Here is a 14856-nt window from a genome sequence, read left to right on the forward strand (position 1 = left end):
ATAACAGTTAACATTTCTGTGCATTTACTACACGCCTGGTAGTCTTCTAAACATTTCCTATAATTTATTCTCACAATGGTTATAGGAGATAGGTACCATTATTAGACATGTGCTTAACTTGCCCAAGGTCACTGAGCTAGTTGGACACAGACCTGAGCCTAGACAGAAGCAATCTGGCTCCAGAGTCCATAGCCTAAACTGCTTCCTCTGCCTGCATGGTGCCCCTGAACACAGTGGACAGGAGTCAAACTCAGATGCTGGTGGGGCCAGGCCATGAATTAAGCAGTCTGTGAGTAGGAATCAATGGAAGACACCCTCTACTCGGTCCCAGCAGACTGCTGCTAGATACAACAATTTTTTAAAGCCATCAGAAATCTGAATTGTTCCATGAAGTCTTTCTATTTTTATAAGTTGGAAACTAAATTAAGAATTTTAAAAAAATTGTTCAGGCCAACCAAAATACGTCTGCAGACCATATTCTACTCAATGACTGTATGTGTACATTTTTCAGCTTATAGAATATGGTCCAAAACATTTTGTGCATCTTTAAGCCTCCCACATCTTGGCTCCTATCTGCTTTATTGCCCGTTATAGTTCTCCCTCCCACCACACCCTCTGCCTTCATCCCACTGGACACCTCGCCTTCTTGTTGTGCCCCCTGCACATCATGCCTCTGGACCATGGTTCACTCTTTCTCCCACCTGGGATGGTCTTCTCCTAGCTCTAGTCTGTTTCAAAACCCTGCACGAGGTGCCACATGGGTGATAGCGTGAAGGATGAGTAAAATATTCCAGGTAAAGAAAGAACTGTCAAGGAAATTCTATTCAGAAGGAATAGCATGGACAGGTATACAGAAACAGGAAAACAAAAGACATACTGAAAATCACCAAACAGCTCCAGATAATTTTAAAAGAGGGCACTAGACTTTGGAATCTGGTCCTCCAAAAAGAACTTGGACTGCTGACATTCTTGACATCCACAATCCTTCTAAAAGGGTCTTTTGCATAAGGATCACTGATCCACTGATGATTTAAGGTTTGTTGAAATAGTTCAGATAAATATTTATGTACAGCCATAAGCAAATCCACAAGGAAAAATATAACTCAAAACAGATTTTTCCTTGAAGCTCCTTTCAGCTGGTGATAAGATTTCTGGCTTCAAAAACGGTTTGAAAATAAATGTGACCAATTAGTACTTTAAAAATCAAGAAACTCCAAGAAGGCCCTAACAATCGAGTAAGCTCTGGAAGTTACCACTTGAGGCTGTGCCAGTGAAACCCTGGCCATATTGGCAAGGGTGAGTCGGGCCCAAACTCAACCTCACATTTATCCCTGGCATAAAAGCCAGGAACACAAGAAAATAAAATATGACCCTCACGTTAAAGCAGAGAGTGAGGGCTGTTCAAAGTTTCTAAAGTGCTGGAATCCTCAGTGCGTATTTTAGTCTAAAGGCCTACAGCTAAGCCAGAGGAGCCTTGACTCTTCACCTCAGGCTAGCTTGCACAGACTACTGTTGCTACCACTTCCATCACCACAACCAACAGCAGCGTGTTATCATCCTGTGAGCATTTACCATGCGTCTAGAGCTATGCTAGTTCCCTCGCAGAGATCATCTCCAATCCTCACAATCACGCCCTTTCTGCAGCCCAGGACACCGAGTTTCAGCAAGACGAAGGAATTTGACCAAAGACTCGTAGTTCATAAGAAGCTGAACTATGATTTAAACTCAGGACTGTCACTAAGGCCCATCTGCTTTCTACCCAAAGGAGATAACACACAGCGTATCTCCCACATCACGAGCACTTCCTAGAAGAAGGCCACCACCTCTACCACTGCGCCCATACCTGCCGCCACCCTCCTTCGGTGTCCAAGTTCCTCTAATGCCTAGTGCATTAACTTGGCCCTGGCAGTAGGCACTTGGCTGGAGGGCACCGGCCTCCGGAGGGGGAGAAACAGAAGTGGAAGGAAAAAGGAGCACGGGAACTGAAGGGTGGGAGAGGAAAGGTCCTCCTGATACATAAGGAAAGTTTTGTTTTGTTTAATCTTCTTAGCACTGCCACATATTTCTGCGGGGACCCCCCACGCAGTGTGTGTGTCAAGATATGTGGCAATCTGTACTTTTACAGCCCACATGAAGATCTGGCCCACAGTTGGCCCTGACTGGGAGGCTGTTTCTCTGGCTCATCCATTCTGAGGTCAGCCCAATTGGCTCCAAGCCCCAGAGTGGGAGAAATATGTGCTCGCTTTCCCCTCTTGCGAGGTGCCAGCTCTCCTCGAGCTGCCTGAGTCATGAAGATTCCCGTCACTCAGAGTCCGAATCCTTCCTGAAGTGGCCCACAAGGAAGCGGTTTCTCTGGAGGTGTGTAACGAGCTGCCGGGTAGAAACACGTGCACCAGCATTATCAATCTGCCTCCGTTATAGGGGCTTCTTGTTATATAACAACAGGCTAGCTGTGCTAAAGAATGTCAAATAAAAGCCTGGCAAGAGCTTTGCCATATGCAGGCCAAATTAAATTAAGGAGCATAATCCTCACTATTGTACTTATCAGCATTAAAATAGAGGATTACCATCATGGGAACAAAGCCCCACGACATAAAAGACTATTTCCTTTCTGCCATTCACTGTACACAGTTACAGGCTCATGTAGGAAGCGGAGCACAGAAGGGCCACACCAACCACTGATTTCTCCTTTCAACCTGAAGCTGCCTTCTCCCTAACCGAGTTAGCCCCCACCCCATCATGCACAGATGGGAGCATCTTCTCCATGAGGCTTTAATCCCAAGAATTCGGTGCTGGAGTTCTCTCCACCAATCACAGGATGACGGTTTTATGCCCACCAGGGTTTTTCCCTTAGCTGGTTGTGATTTAAGATTTGTCACAATGACATTTATAGAGAGCACAGAGCAGAAAAAGCCATGGGCTAAGCATTTGGAACCTGGAACCTAGACAGGCAGCAGAATGTATCAGTAACTTAAAAGTGTCAGCTCTGGAGTCAGAAGGCCTGCGTCTAAATCCTGACTCTGTCACTTTACTACTGGGCAATATTGGCAAATTACTTATCTTTTTCTTAAAGCTTATACAAAGGCAGTTTATTAACAGAAAACAATAATTTGAGAAATCCTGTTCATAGACGGTGACCACAGCAACCCCTCTTCCTGCAGGTACTATCAGAGGGGATGGGGGTGGCTTCCTCTGCCCGATCTTCATTCCTGAGTGGACAATGGCTCTGAGGGTTGACTGGGCTCCAGGGCCAGGGATCTTGGTCCTATTTGCTCCTGTGGCCTGGAGTTGGATGTGGAGGGCAGCGGTGCCCAGCTCCTTGTACTTTTGGGCTACATCCTGGGCAGCCAACACGGCAGCAAAGGGAGAGGACTCATCTCGGTCAGCCTTCACCTTCATCTCACTAGTCACACAGCAGATAGTTTCCTTGCCAGAAAGATCAGTGACCCGGACAGTAGTGTCACTGAAGGATGCAAAGATGTGGTGGACACCAAACACATTTTCTCCTTCAGCCACTTGAGATCTGAGGCTGATGACCTGTTCTTCCTTCTTTTCCTTCCCCTTGAGAGGTGCCATTTCCGCATGTCTTCTCCAGACTCCACCACCAGAAAGCAAATTACTTGTAATACCGTAATGTCAGAAATTATGAAATGTGTACCTCTTTCATAGGGTAATCTAAGGATTAAATAAGGTAGTACATGCAGAACACTTAATATAGTGCCCCAAATTTGTTAATAAATGCCAAATGTTAGTTGTTTTTATTGCTGGAGAGAGAAGCTCTGGTTTCAAACGCGACCTGCCATTTATTCTCTGTGTGACACTGTGTGACCCCTCCAGACTAGCTGATTAGGGGCAGGACTAGGTAAATCTGATACATCCAACTCAGCACTGGTCTCTAGGCAAGCTTTGGGGACTACAGTCTTGGCCTTCCCAGTTTGGTTTACTTATCCATAAGACGGGTCGGTAATGCCAGCCAAAAGGCTTGGGTAAGAATCACGTGAGATAACTGGAAAAGGACCTGGACTCACAACAAATGTTGAGTGACTCTGAAGGATTATGTTGTTCTTATTCTCAGCAATATTTCTTGTCAGGTTTGGGTTTTCCTTATGAGCTCTTCCCTCTGATTTTGCCCTCTCTTTATCTTTCCCTAGTACCTGTCTGATCCCATCACTACTACTTCAGGACTCTTCTGGCACATTTTGTTGGTTGGTTCTCCAACCCCTTTCCTCTTTGCCTACAGCCTATTTGCAGAAGCTGAAAATGCCCATGCTCATGTTCTCAGCTTTCCTTGTAGCTCCCTGGCAGATTCTGGCCAGTGAGATGAGAGGAGAGTGTCCTAGGGACTTCTGGGAAAGGCTTCCATCCTGACGAACAGAGAGAGACTCCTGAGGAGAACCCCACCCGCTTCCCATCCACCTCTTCCTTCCTGCTTTGGACACTGCCACGTGAGGAAGTATTGCTTTAGTGCTGCTTCAGCCACCTTGCAACCATAAGTAGGGGCACGCTGATGCACTGAAAATAGCAAAGAGATGAAAAGGCCTACCTCCTTAATGACATCCCTGAGCAACTGAGCCAGCACTGGAACTTTTGTCTTCAGACCTTTATCTCAAGGGATTCTTAAACATATTGGTTGGAGGGTCTGTTAATTGCTGCTAAGAGCATCATCATTGGCATGACTCAGCTTTCTTCTTTGCCTGCCCATCTCTTCCCCTGTTGCTCTCCCCAGTTTCCTTCCTGTCAACCCCTGGGTTGATCCACAGGGCACTGAGGTGACCATCAACACAGAGGGCAAAATGAGACCCCTAACCCCCTGGGGCAGGCATATCTTGACACCCTATCTAATGAATTATTCTGGATCCTATTGTTGCTGCCCCTACCCAAAGACTGAGCAGGAAAAACATTTATTTCATAAAAATCGGAGCTCTAAGAGTGGCCTTGGATGTCAGCTCAATAAACGTATTGAGTACCTACTGCATGTATTGGAAACAGAAAGAAATAAGATTCAACCCTCACTTTTGAGAAGCTGACCTTCTAACACACAGTCAACCACACCACCAGGCAATATGTGAAGCGACAGAGAGTGATAAACCAAAGTGTGGTCCCAGGACCCTGTCTGTGAGCTGTTCCTACTCACTCAATGTCATAAGGAGCTTGTGCCAAAATGTAAGTCAGTTTATTACCAAGTACATTATTTAGCTCTGCTGATATTTTTTTTCATAGCAAGACTTCCTCGATGAAGAAAGCAGTGGGTTGATTGACATTCTGATATGAACTCATTATCTTGTTGTGAACCAGAATTCTGAGTAGTACTGTTAAAAATGGACTACAAAGATTCAAGGAGCATTGAAGAGAATTAAGGTCTTCATAGAGGGAAGGGATATGACCATGTGTCTTGATGAGATAGCTAAGAACTGAACAGAAAGGCATGAGCAGAGAGAACAGAGGTAGTTACATTGGTAAAATGGTAAGTCTGACCCCACAGGGTGCATATAGGGACGTACTGGAGGTGAGTCTGGAAGACAAAGCAGAGCAAGACAGAAAGAGACTTGACATGGCAGACTGAGAAGTCTGAACCTCTTTTGGTCTAAAATGGGAAGCCATTAAAGTTCTTTGAAAAGCCAGAATATACTTTAGGATAATTGATCAGGTGTCAGAAATAAAAGCTGGTCTATAAAGAAGAGAAAAGGGAGAGAGGGAGAGAGAACAAGATAATGGTAGGGCTGGACCAGGGAAGGATGCTAAGAAAATGATTGGAGGTGGAGTTAAATGAGAGGTAAGGATCAAAAATGGCTGCCAGGTTTCAAGGCTAGGTCACCAGAGTGTTTATTCAACTCACAAGAGTGGGGGCAGAGGGGTCAGGCAGAAAAGGTGCTTTGGTGGAAACTTTTCTGCTGAGGCCCTGGTGTGGAAATCAGAACACAGTCAGCAGAACAGAATCCCAAGAACTGTGCTCACTCAGCTGAGAGTCGGTTGATACCAGAGCATACCAGCGAGAGAGGATATCACTCAGGTGAGGAATAGAGAAGAAAGAAAGTCAAGGGCTTGGAGGGCTGCCCCATTCCAATGGTGGGTGGAAGAGGATGATGGGGCCAGAGAAGACAGAGACCAGGATGTCTTAGAGGAAGAACCTGAAGCCTGCAATGCTGCAGACAGCCACGGAGGAGGGCAATTTGAGGACAGCACAGCCCACGGAACTGATGCTGCAGAGTCTGACGAAGACAAGGCTCTAGCAACTGGGAGCTGAACTTCCCAAGAGCAACTGTGGAGACAGAGGGAGGGCACAGATCAGATCGGATTTCAGGATTAAGGAGGGTGGTGGGGGAGGGAATGAGGCCCCAGACCAGGATGTTAGTCTGAGGAAGTGTGATGGTAAAAGTAACAAGAGGGAAGCCAGGGCCAAAAGCGGCCTTTTTTGTAAAATGGAGAGAAGTATAAGCAAAAGGGAGAAAGACACTAGAGAGAGAACACCAGGGCGGGCTAAATGATGAGGGCAGGGCCACAATGAAGGCATTCACCTGTGCAAGGAGGGACCTGTAGCCTTTTGAGATGGGAGCATAGCCTTTTGAGATGGGAGCAAAGGAAGAAAGAATAGCTGAAGAGAGAGAGAGATTCTGAGGTGGAGGGAAGCGAAGGTGAAGTTGCTTACAGCTGGCCTGATACCCTATGTTAAAGTCAGTCACCAGCTGAGGTTGAGGGGAGTCAGGCAGTTGGAGGCATTGACCAAATTGGTTCACTGACTTGTCCAAGGTCTAACAGCTGGAAAATGTCAGCACTAACTAGGACCAGAACCCAAGTCTTCCACCTGCCAAGTTCAGTGGTCTTTCTGCTGCATCAGAAATTCTAAAGTTTGTTATTCTAGTATAGAGTATCTAGTATTATGTTCTATAATATTCCCTCAAGTACCCTTGGCTGAGCTATCCTACTGGGAAAGTAGTCTACTTTATAAGCAGTCTAACAACAGTTTGAGACCATTAGAGAAGTACTGATAATTTGTCAAGTCTCAAAAATATTAATAAGAAGCCTCAAGAGATTAAGAAATATTTTTAAAAAGTACAAATCAAAACCACTTCTTTTTCCAAATGATGCAAAGAACTTTCTAGTGCAAAGTGATGCAAAGAACTTTCTCCAAATCCTGGAGTACACTTCTTAAAAAAAATTTTTTTTTAATGTTTATTTATTTTTGAGAGAGACAGAGACAGAATATGAGTGGGTTAGGGGCAGAGAGAGAGGGAGACACAGAATCAGAAGCAGGCTCCAGGCTCCGAGCTGTCATCACAGAGCCCGACGCGGGGCTCGAACTCACGAGCTGTGAGATCATGACCTGAGCCTAAGTCGGACACTCAACCGACTGAGCCACCCATGCACCCCTGGAGTAAACTGTTAATGAAAAAGTCCCTACAACCAACTTAGAAGAAAAGAAGAAAGATAAGCTTCAATCTAGTTAGACCTTCCTTTTGCCACGGTCCACTCCTTCCTGTGGTTGTGTCCTCTTCCTGGTGACATGTGTGACAGGGCCTGAAAACCTTTTCTGGGAAAGGGTAGGTTGGGGAGTTTTCTGTGAAGAACAGGAGGCCTAGCCTAGGAGCTCCTTGAGTGTCCAGTGCTTGATGTCATGGCCTTGTCTGGTCTGACTTAGAGTGACATGAGCCTCCATTTGGCAGAGATATTGGTCTCTGCAGACCCGAGCAGTTCCTAGGTACACTGAAGATGGGGTGCTGTGGCCCTAGGCTGTAATGCTCTACTCTGAATTATATTTGACTAGAAACTGTGGGTAAATAGGAATTGATGCTCCCTTTTTGCTTCAACGTAAACCAAGCTTTTTCAGTCTCGGAACTACTGTCATTTGGGGCTGGACAACTCATTGTCGTGAGGGGGCTGTGCTGTGCCTGGTAGGCTGTTTGGCACTATCCCTGGCCTCCACCCGCTAGATGGCATTAGTACAACTCCTCCCCCTAGAGTTGTGACAACCAAAAATATCTCCAGACATTGTTGAGTGTCCCGGGGCGGGGGGTGGGGAGGGGGAAGTAGGGAAGAGAGGCAAAACTGTCCCCAGTTGAGAGAATCTGTTAAGGTTCATCAGGCAACTACCTGTTTTACCATGAAGAGAACCCAAATAGCGGGACTGCGCTCAGGTTGTGCTGTAGAATAAAGACTTTTGCCCACAGAGTAATGACGTCTGACCTGGGAGAATCTGATAAAAAACACTTTTTGGCTCCACTGTCTCCAACTCACCAAAACACTGTTAGAAATAGCTCTGTTTCAGTGTCCATTGGAACAGAGCACCTGAGTTTAAGATTGGGAATGCTTATGGATAAGACTCACCAATTTTTCTCAGTGATAGCAGGAGGGTTGCTTGAAGTGTCTTCATGGCCATTGTTGAATTCTGTTTGTGGGATGACTTTATGATCTATAGAGCCCCTTAGAACTGAGAGAAAACAAACAAGAAGACAAAATACTTAGAGATCTATGGACAAGCTCAGAAATAGGCAGGGTTAGGTTTTAGAACACGTCTACACTCCATAGTACCTCTCTCCTGCCCCTCCTGCTGTTCCACAGCCTTTGTCTATGACATGTCATCAAAACTGACCTGTTCTGTGATCCCAGCCAGCAAGTTGGGTAAAATCATTCAGGGTTTTGGGAAAACAAGCTACCTTTCTCTGGCAACAGAGGTAACGGACTGAGCTCAGTGGCCCCCAGGTGAGGTAGACTGCAATGGTGCAGCAAGAATGGCACTGGGCGAGACAGCAGGCCAGCTTCCGGTCCTAGACAGCAGGACAGGGCAGCCTGCTGACACAGATGGTAGGTCAAGGAATGGATTGTCACAATGCGGGTAGGACTGAATGTAAACAGGGAATCATTCCTAGAGTAACCCATTTCTACATTGTGAATGAGGACAGTTTACCAGTAAGTTTCTCAAGAGTGGGGATAACAAATACAATTCCTCCTTTCAGTGACCCTGGGAGCCCAGCTGTAACTAATCAATCATGCCCCTCTTTTCCACTAAACCTTAATTTATCTTCAAGGTCCTTCCTAACACGCTTTACATCAGTGTTTCCCAAAGTGCAGATGCCACGTGATCACGACTTGATAGGGACAACCCATGAAGCATCAACATCGCTTAGAAACTTGTTAGAAATGCAAATTCTTGGGCACCACCCCAGACCTACTGAATCAGAATGTCCAGGGAGTGGGGGAGGGGCCGGCAACCTGTGTTTTTAACAAGCCCTCAAGGTGATCCTGATCCGTGCTGAAGTTTGACAGACATTGCTCCAGATCAATGGTTCTTAATCCTAGTTGTATATTCAAATCACCCAGGGAAGATTTTAAGTATGCCTGAGCCAAGCCCCTACAGATTCTGAAACTGACCCAGGGTGGGGTGGGGTTGGCTTCAATTTCAAGAAACTCTCTGGATGATTTAACCTGTGGTCAGGGCTGAGCATTTACAGTCTCACACAGTCACTACTAATCAAGAGAGACTGCACCTATTTGGTATCCTCATTTCAGATCATCTAAAAGCATCCAAACCAAAATATAAACAGTGAGGATAATTTATAAACTTGGCAATTGTGACATACTGCAGAAGATGCATAAAATGTATAAGGTTGAAATTATAATGATAGAACACATAGCATGACAAAGATACAGTGCAGAAAAATAAATATAGAAATCAATTGTTTTATGTTGTCTATTCTGGGAAGACTACACTCTGATTCTATGTTATTAGTTTGGTTCCTTAGACAAATATCTTTTGTGTAGAAGAAACGTAATTCTTCGAGCTATCAACGGTAGATAAGACCATCTGTTGTTGTTATTATTATTGCTATAAACACCAAAGGATAAAGACAAAAATTTTTAATGGAATATTATTACATTTTTATTATCACACAAAAAACATCATGACCAGACAGGGAAACAACAATGTTAAAAGAAGACAAAAAAGAAATTAAGAAAAATATCTGCAGCTTTTTAGAATTTCATTAACTTCCCTTCCCTGCCTTCCCTCCCATCTCTTGATTGACCAACTCCTCCCAGCAGAGGACCAGGCAGGTTTCCCCTTCCTGGAGATTCCAAAACACTGTTAGGCCTATGCTTACTTGTAATACCGTGGTAAGCAACATAAAAGCAAGAAGTGACATAAAAAGAAGAAAGAGGAGCCCACTTCAGGGCACAGATAACTCTGTTTGCTTATTAAGAAGGACCATTGATGGGAATAATCTTTAACCTTGTGCTCTGGCCCAATTCAGCTGGACCAAGAGCTACCATGCACTGATCAAAGCCCAGCCAGTATCACCCACGTGGAAGCTGAGATTGTTGTTGTCTCCACCAATCTGAGATCTTCAGAATAAAAAGGAGCAACAGCAGTTCAATAGATTCAGAGAGGAAAAAACAAAGCAAGAAAAGATCACCAAGCCCCTTTTGGTTGGGGACTCTCCAGAGGAAGGTGCCATGTTTTTCCCCAGAGAGGAAGCTTCCACATCTTCACCTGGAACTTAGCAGATGCCCCTAGTTACTTTGCCTGGATTTACAATAAAAACCCATAGAATTTCTGTTCATGTAATTGAAGGGAAAACTTATTCCATGTTTCTTATTCATTTACACTTCAGTCATCAAAATATTGATTTTTAAGAGTTATTTGAAGTATAAAAATCAAACAGAAAACTTACAGAATATTCTTAATAAAGCTTAGATGAAGTCTGTTCTCCATCCTCCAGCTTTGCCTGGAGAGCAGGGAGAAGGATTTGAGTCAGAGTAAAGAGATAAACTTAAATAAGAAGGAGACCATCAAACTATTGAGTTCAAAGCAAAACTCAGTATTGTCAAATATTTTTAACTATGTCCTGGTGACAGCTGGAATCATCTGCATCTCTTTGGCAAATTAATTGCTACACAAGGAGATTGGGAAAGTGAAGATATGGAGAAAAACAGAAAGGTAAAAATAGGGTAGTCCATTCTAAGTAAATAGATCAACTTAAAAGGAATGACACCAGTGACGTGGCTGGACGATGAAGAGCTTGAATTGCAGACTTAAGTACGTCCAGGAGTGACAACAGAAGCTTCTCCAGATATGGATTCTCATTTCCTCAAAGAAGCATCCCTGAGTGTTCTGGTTTAATGAAATAAAGTAATGCTGGGACTCCTTCTCTGAAGGAGTCGAATCCTTCCAAAGTCGGATTGAACTCAGTGAGCCATTCATATTTCCCAGGAAAATCAAGCCAATTCTCCACTGGACCATTTTGGAATAAAATGGAGAAGATATGGCTTAAAACACCAGAGCGGGCAGTGCAAAGTCAAATGCCTTTGGGGTCACTCAGGTAACAAGAATGTGTGCACTGTCAGGCCAAGAGGGTGGCGGGGTGGGGGGGGTGTTAGGGTTTGTGGTGAAGCAGAAAATATATGCCCCACCTAAAGACATTTGGGTTCAAAGTTTAAAAAAACAAACAAACAAACACTGTATCTGGCCAAACAAAACACATCTGTGTGCTGATTACACCAGAAGACCTCCTATTTGTGACTTCTGCTACGGGGAAAGGGTCTAGACCATGAGTCAGTAAGAGCTAGGCATCCTGTTTTTGAAAACGAAAGGGTGTCATTGTCTCCACCCCAAAGTCTCCTCAAATTCAGGAAACACTGCTGCTCCCTGGGCTCTCTCTCTTCTCCTTCTCTCTTACTCCCTAACCTCCCTGCTCCAAGGTGAAGTCCCAGTTCTGTACTTCCTTGAAAAATAGGCTGCATGGCCAATTCCAAAGGAGCCAGATGTGCCCAGAAACTCCTTGCTGGTACCCTGTAACTGCGAACTCTACTGGAAAATCCGGGGCAACTCATCCTCACTTTTTAGAAAACGCTGGCATTAGCATTAAGGGCCATATTTTTGAAAATCATAGTTTCTTCTTGCAGCAGAAGTCCAGGAAACTTCAAACTGCAAAAAGGGAAGATTCCAATACTTTTTCAATATTTAAAAACCATTAATTTAGTCTAATTCTCTCATTTTACGAGGATGTTAACTGATGGAGGGCTTAGACCTTGAGTTTTAAGTTCTTGTCCACGGTGCTCCTTCCCACCATAAACGTTCTTGATTAGTTTGAGGTCTATTTACCAATGTCAGGATCACAGAAAGATCTTAAGAAGTTGAACTTTCATATGTCCCAACGTGAGTCAGACAGAAATGTGTCAGGGTCTCCTCCGAAAGGAGGAGTTGAAGAGAGGCTATCAGTAAGGAGAGCCACAACTAGACCAGTTTCCCCAGTAAACAGGTCAGAGGGCAGAGGGAGCAGCTGCAGAGAAGCCGAGCTTATCTCCCTTTACTCCTTCCCTTCCGTGAAATCACCTATGGGGTCCTTTGTAAAGCTGTCCCTGCACTTAATCAGCTGTCACCTATAGAAAAACAGATCACCATATCAGGCGATCATTTTCAGCTATGGAACGTCTCTAACTATAGGACACCCTTCCCAAACCTCTAATGATCCTACCTGTGTGGTCACCAAGCTCACTACAGTCTTGAACGTGGGCACTTTCCTTGGTGTCCCCTGCAACAGCAGGCTGCAGATCACTGCTTTGGCCTGAAGGGTGCTCTGTGGAATGAAACAAAGGAGTAACTTACCAAGGTTATGCTCCCATACCTGGATGAATTACCAAAGTGGGTGACATCATGTGGCTAGCGAAACCCACATTTGTCTTACAGTTTGAGGCTCCAAGGTGATAAATATCATCAACAGATCTGGCACTTATTTTTAAGATTTAATACAGTGTGGTTGGAAAGGGCATAGTTGTAGAAAATAGGAGAATTGATAACTGTTCTGGTTGGACTTCCTATTAGCTTGGTGACATTGGTAATTCAGGTAACCTCTGTCTCACTGATTGCATTAGTCAAATAGGGAGCTGGGTGACAAATAGAAGTCTTAAGTGCACCAGGCCAGGGCTGCTGGTTTGACAACCAGGTGGCTTTCCTATTTCCTTTTCAGGTGTACCATCAGGGAAGTAAAAGGAGGGACAAGGTCTCCTCCTTCCCTCCACATCTCTACCCCTCAGGCAAGTCTGTCCTTTCCTTTCATCTTATAGCCCTGTTCTTTAATTGTCCTGGCTTGACAACCAATAATGCCATCATGGAAAAGGGAGACTACACATTCCACTTGGTTGAGGACTATCACACTTGCAGCTTTTCATTGTCCAGTTAGTTTGGCTCATGTTGATAAACACCTAAATACCTCTCTACCAAAACAGCTCATGCCTTGGGTGGAAAAATACTGAAGGGTTTATCTTGGCTGTCACGTCTCTTCTTCCATTCTCCATGACCCTCAAGGTCATGATGGTTTGAAGATGTTCCACCATCTCAGACTACCTCAGGTATCTGAAGATGGCTAGTTCTTTCCAGTTGGGTCCCTTGGCTCTAGAAGAAACCACACTGGCAGCAGAGTCCCTCCTTCCCACAGAGGAGATATTCTTTAGGCTCTGCCCTGAGGCAGTCAACAAACTCTGTGCCGGCTCCTTTTTCTCTGACCTGTGATATAAACTTTGTTCTCTCTCATCCCCCACCTTCCTCTGACTCTGGCTATTTCTAATTTGCTGGCAGTACTTCTAGATATGCCATATTAGAATATTTGGAATCTCTGACTTTTCTCCTTTTTAATTTCCTCGAATGGGAATTTTTTCCATCTGCTCCGTCTCTCTCCTTCTGAGTGACTCTCCTACCTCAAAAGCGTGACCTTCCCACACCCAGCCTGATGACACCATGCCTCTCCATCCTCTTGAGGTGGTCCAGTAAACCCATTTTAAGCAAGGCTGGCTGCCTCAGACTATACTTAAAGAGATATAGTCCATACTCTCATGGAGCTTACATTCTAATTAATACAGAGAGTAAGAGTAAAAAGAGATAACAATGGACAAACACCCTGAAACTTTAAGGGGTAAGCTGGGTAGACTAGAGTCCTCTCAATATTCCTGTCCATCTACAACCTCAGAATGTGACCTTACTCGGAAATAAGGTTTTGGTTGATGTAACTGGTTTAAGATGAGGTCATACTGGATTCAGCTGGGTCATCAGTCCAATGATTAGTGCCCTTCTAAGAAGGCCATGTGAAGATACAGATACAGGGAGAATGCATATGATAATGAAAGCTACGCGATGGGTGTCTAAGCCAAAGACTGCCAAGCATCAGAAGCTACGAGAGAGGCATGGAAAGAATTTTCCCTCAGAGCCTCCAGGAGAAACCAACATTGCTGATTCTGCACCTCCAGCCTCCTGAACTGTGAGGGAATACATTTCTGTTGTTTTATGCTACAAGGTTTGGGGTAATTTGTTATGTTAGCCCTAGGAAACTAACATGAAGAGGAAAAGCTGACAGCTGTTAAGAAAAAAGAAATGAGAAAAAAATCAGGTACCTGTATTCAGCTTGATTTGGCTGGGGAGGCAGGGGAGGCTCATTAAGAACAGGAGTTAGGGAAATTTCCATTATTTTCATTTAACAAACACAAATATATGGATTATTATGTGCCATGAAGTGTTCTAAGGCCCTCACTAATCCTCACGGTAACTTTAAAAGGTAGAGGCCACTATTATTCCCATTTTACAGGTAAGGAAACTGAGGCCCAGGCAGGTTCAATGACTTGCCTAAGAGTCACACACACAGCTGGAAAGTGGCAGAGCCAGGACTCGAACCCAAACAGTTTCACCCTAAAGTCTGGATTCCTAAATATTACACAGTGCAGCCCCATTAATGTAAACATTCAAAAATCATTAACTCTTATTTTTTCCTTCAGAAGTGGAAGTTATTTCTTTCACATGTCTGGGCCTCTAAGGTCCCACAGATCAGCTGCTATGGGAGGACCCTCTGGTCTAGACGGGCATTTGATGGCCTACCC

At 44.5% G+C, this 14856-nt stretch overlaps 1 protein-coding gene and 1 pseudogene across 1 annotated transcript in view; both read right to left on the reverse strand.

Moving 5' to 3' along the window:
• Nucleotides 1–14856, reverse strand: part of MYO3B (myosin IIIB) — a 406696-nt gene that overhangs the window by 107066 nt on the left and 284774 nt on the right. The window contains exons 29-30 of the mRNA XM_047084875.1: nucleotides 12468–12569; nucleotides 8323–8425 (exon numbers count right to left, since the gene is read on the reverse strand). Of these exons, the coding sequence (XP_046940831.1) occupies nucleotides 8323–8425; nucleotides 12468–12569 (205 nt within the window). The remainder of the gene's footprint in view (nucleotides 1–8322; nucleotides 8426–12467; nucleotides 12570–14856) is intronic.
• Nucleotides 3125–3585, reverse strand: LOC124515837 (40S ribosomal protein S14-like; annotated as a pseudogene).

This window comes from Lynx rufus, unplaced genomic scaffold, assembly GCF_022079265.1.
Source record: "Lynx rufus isolate CCGP_SWC_20201006 ecotype Redwood Valley unplaced genomic scaffold, mLynRuf1.p SCAF_2, whole genome shotgun sequence".
NCBI classification, from domain to species: domain Eukaryota; kingdom Metazoa; phylum Chordata; class Mammalia; order Carnivora; family Felidae; genus Lynx; species Lynx rufus.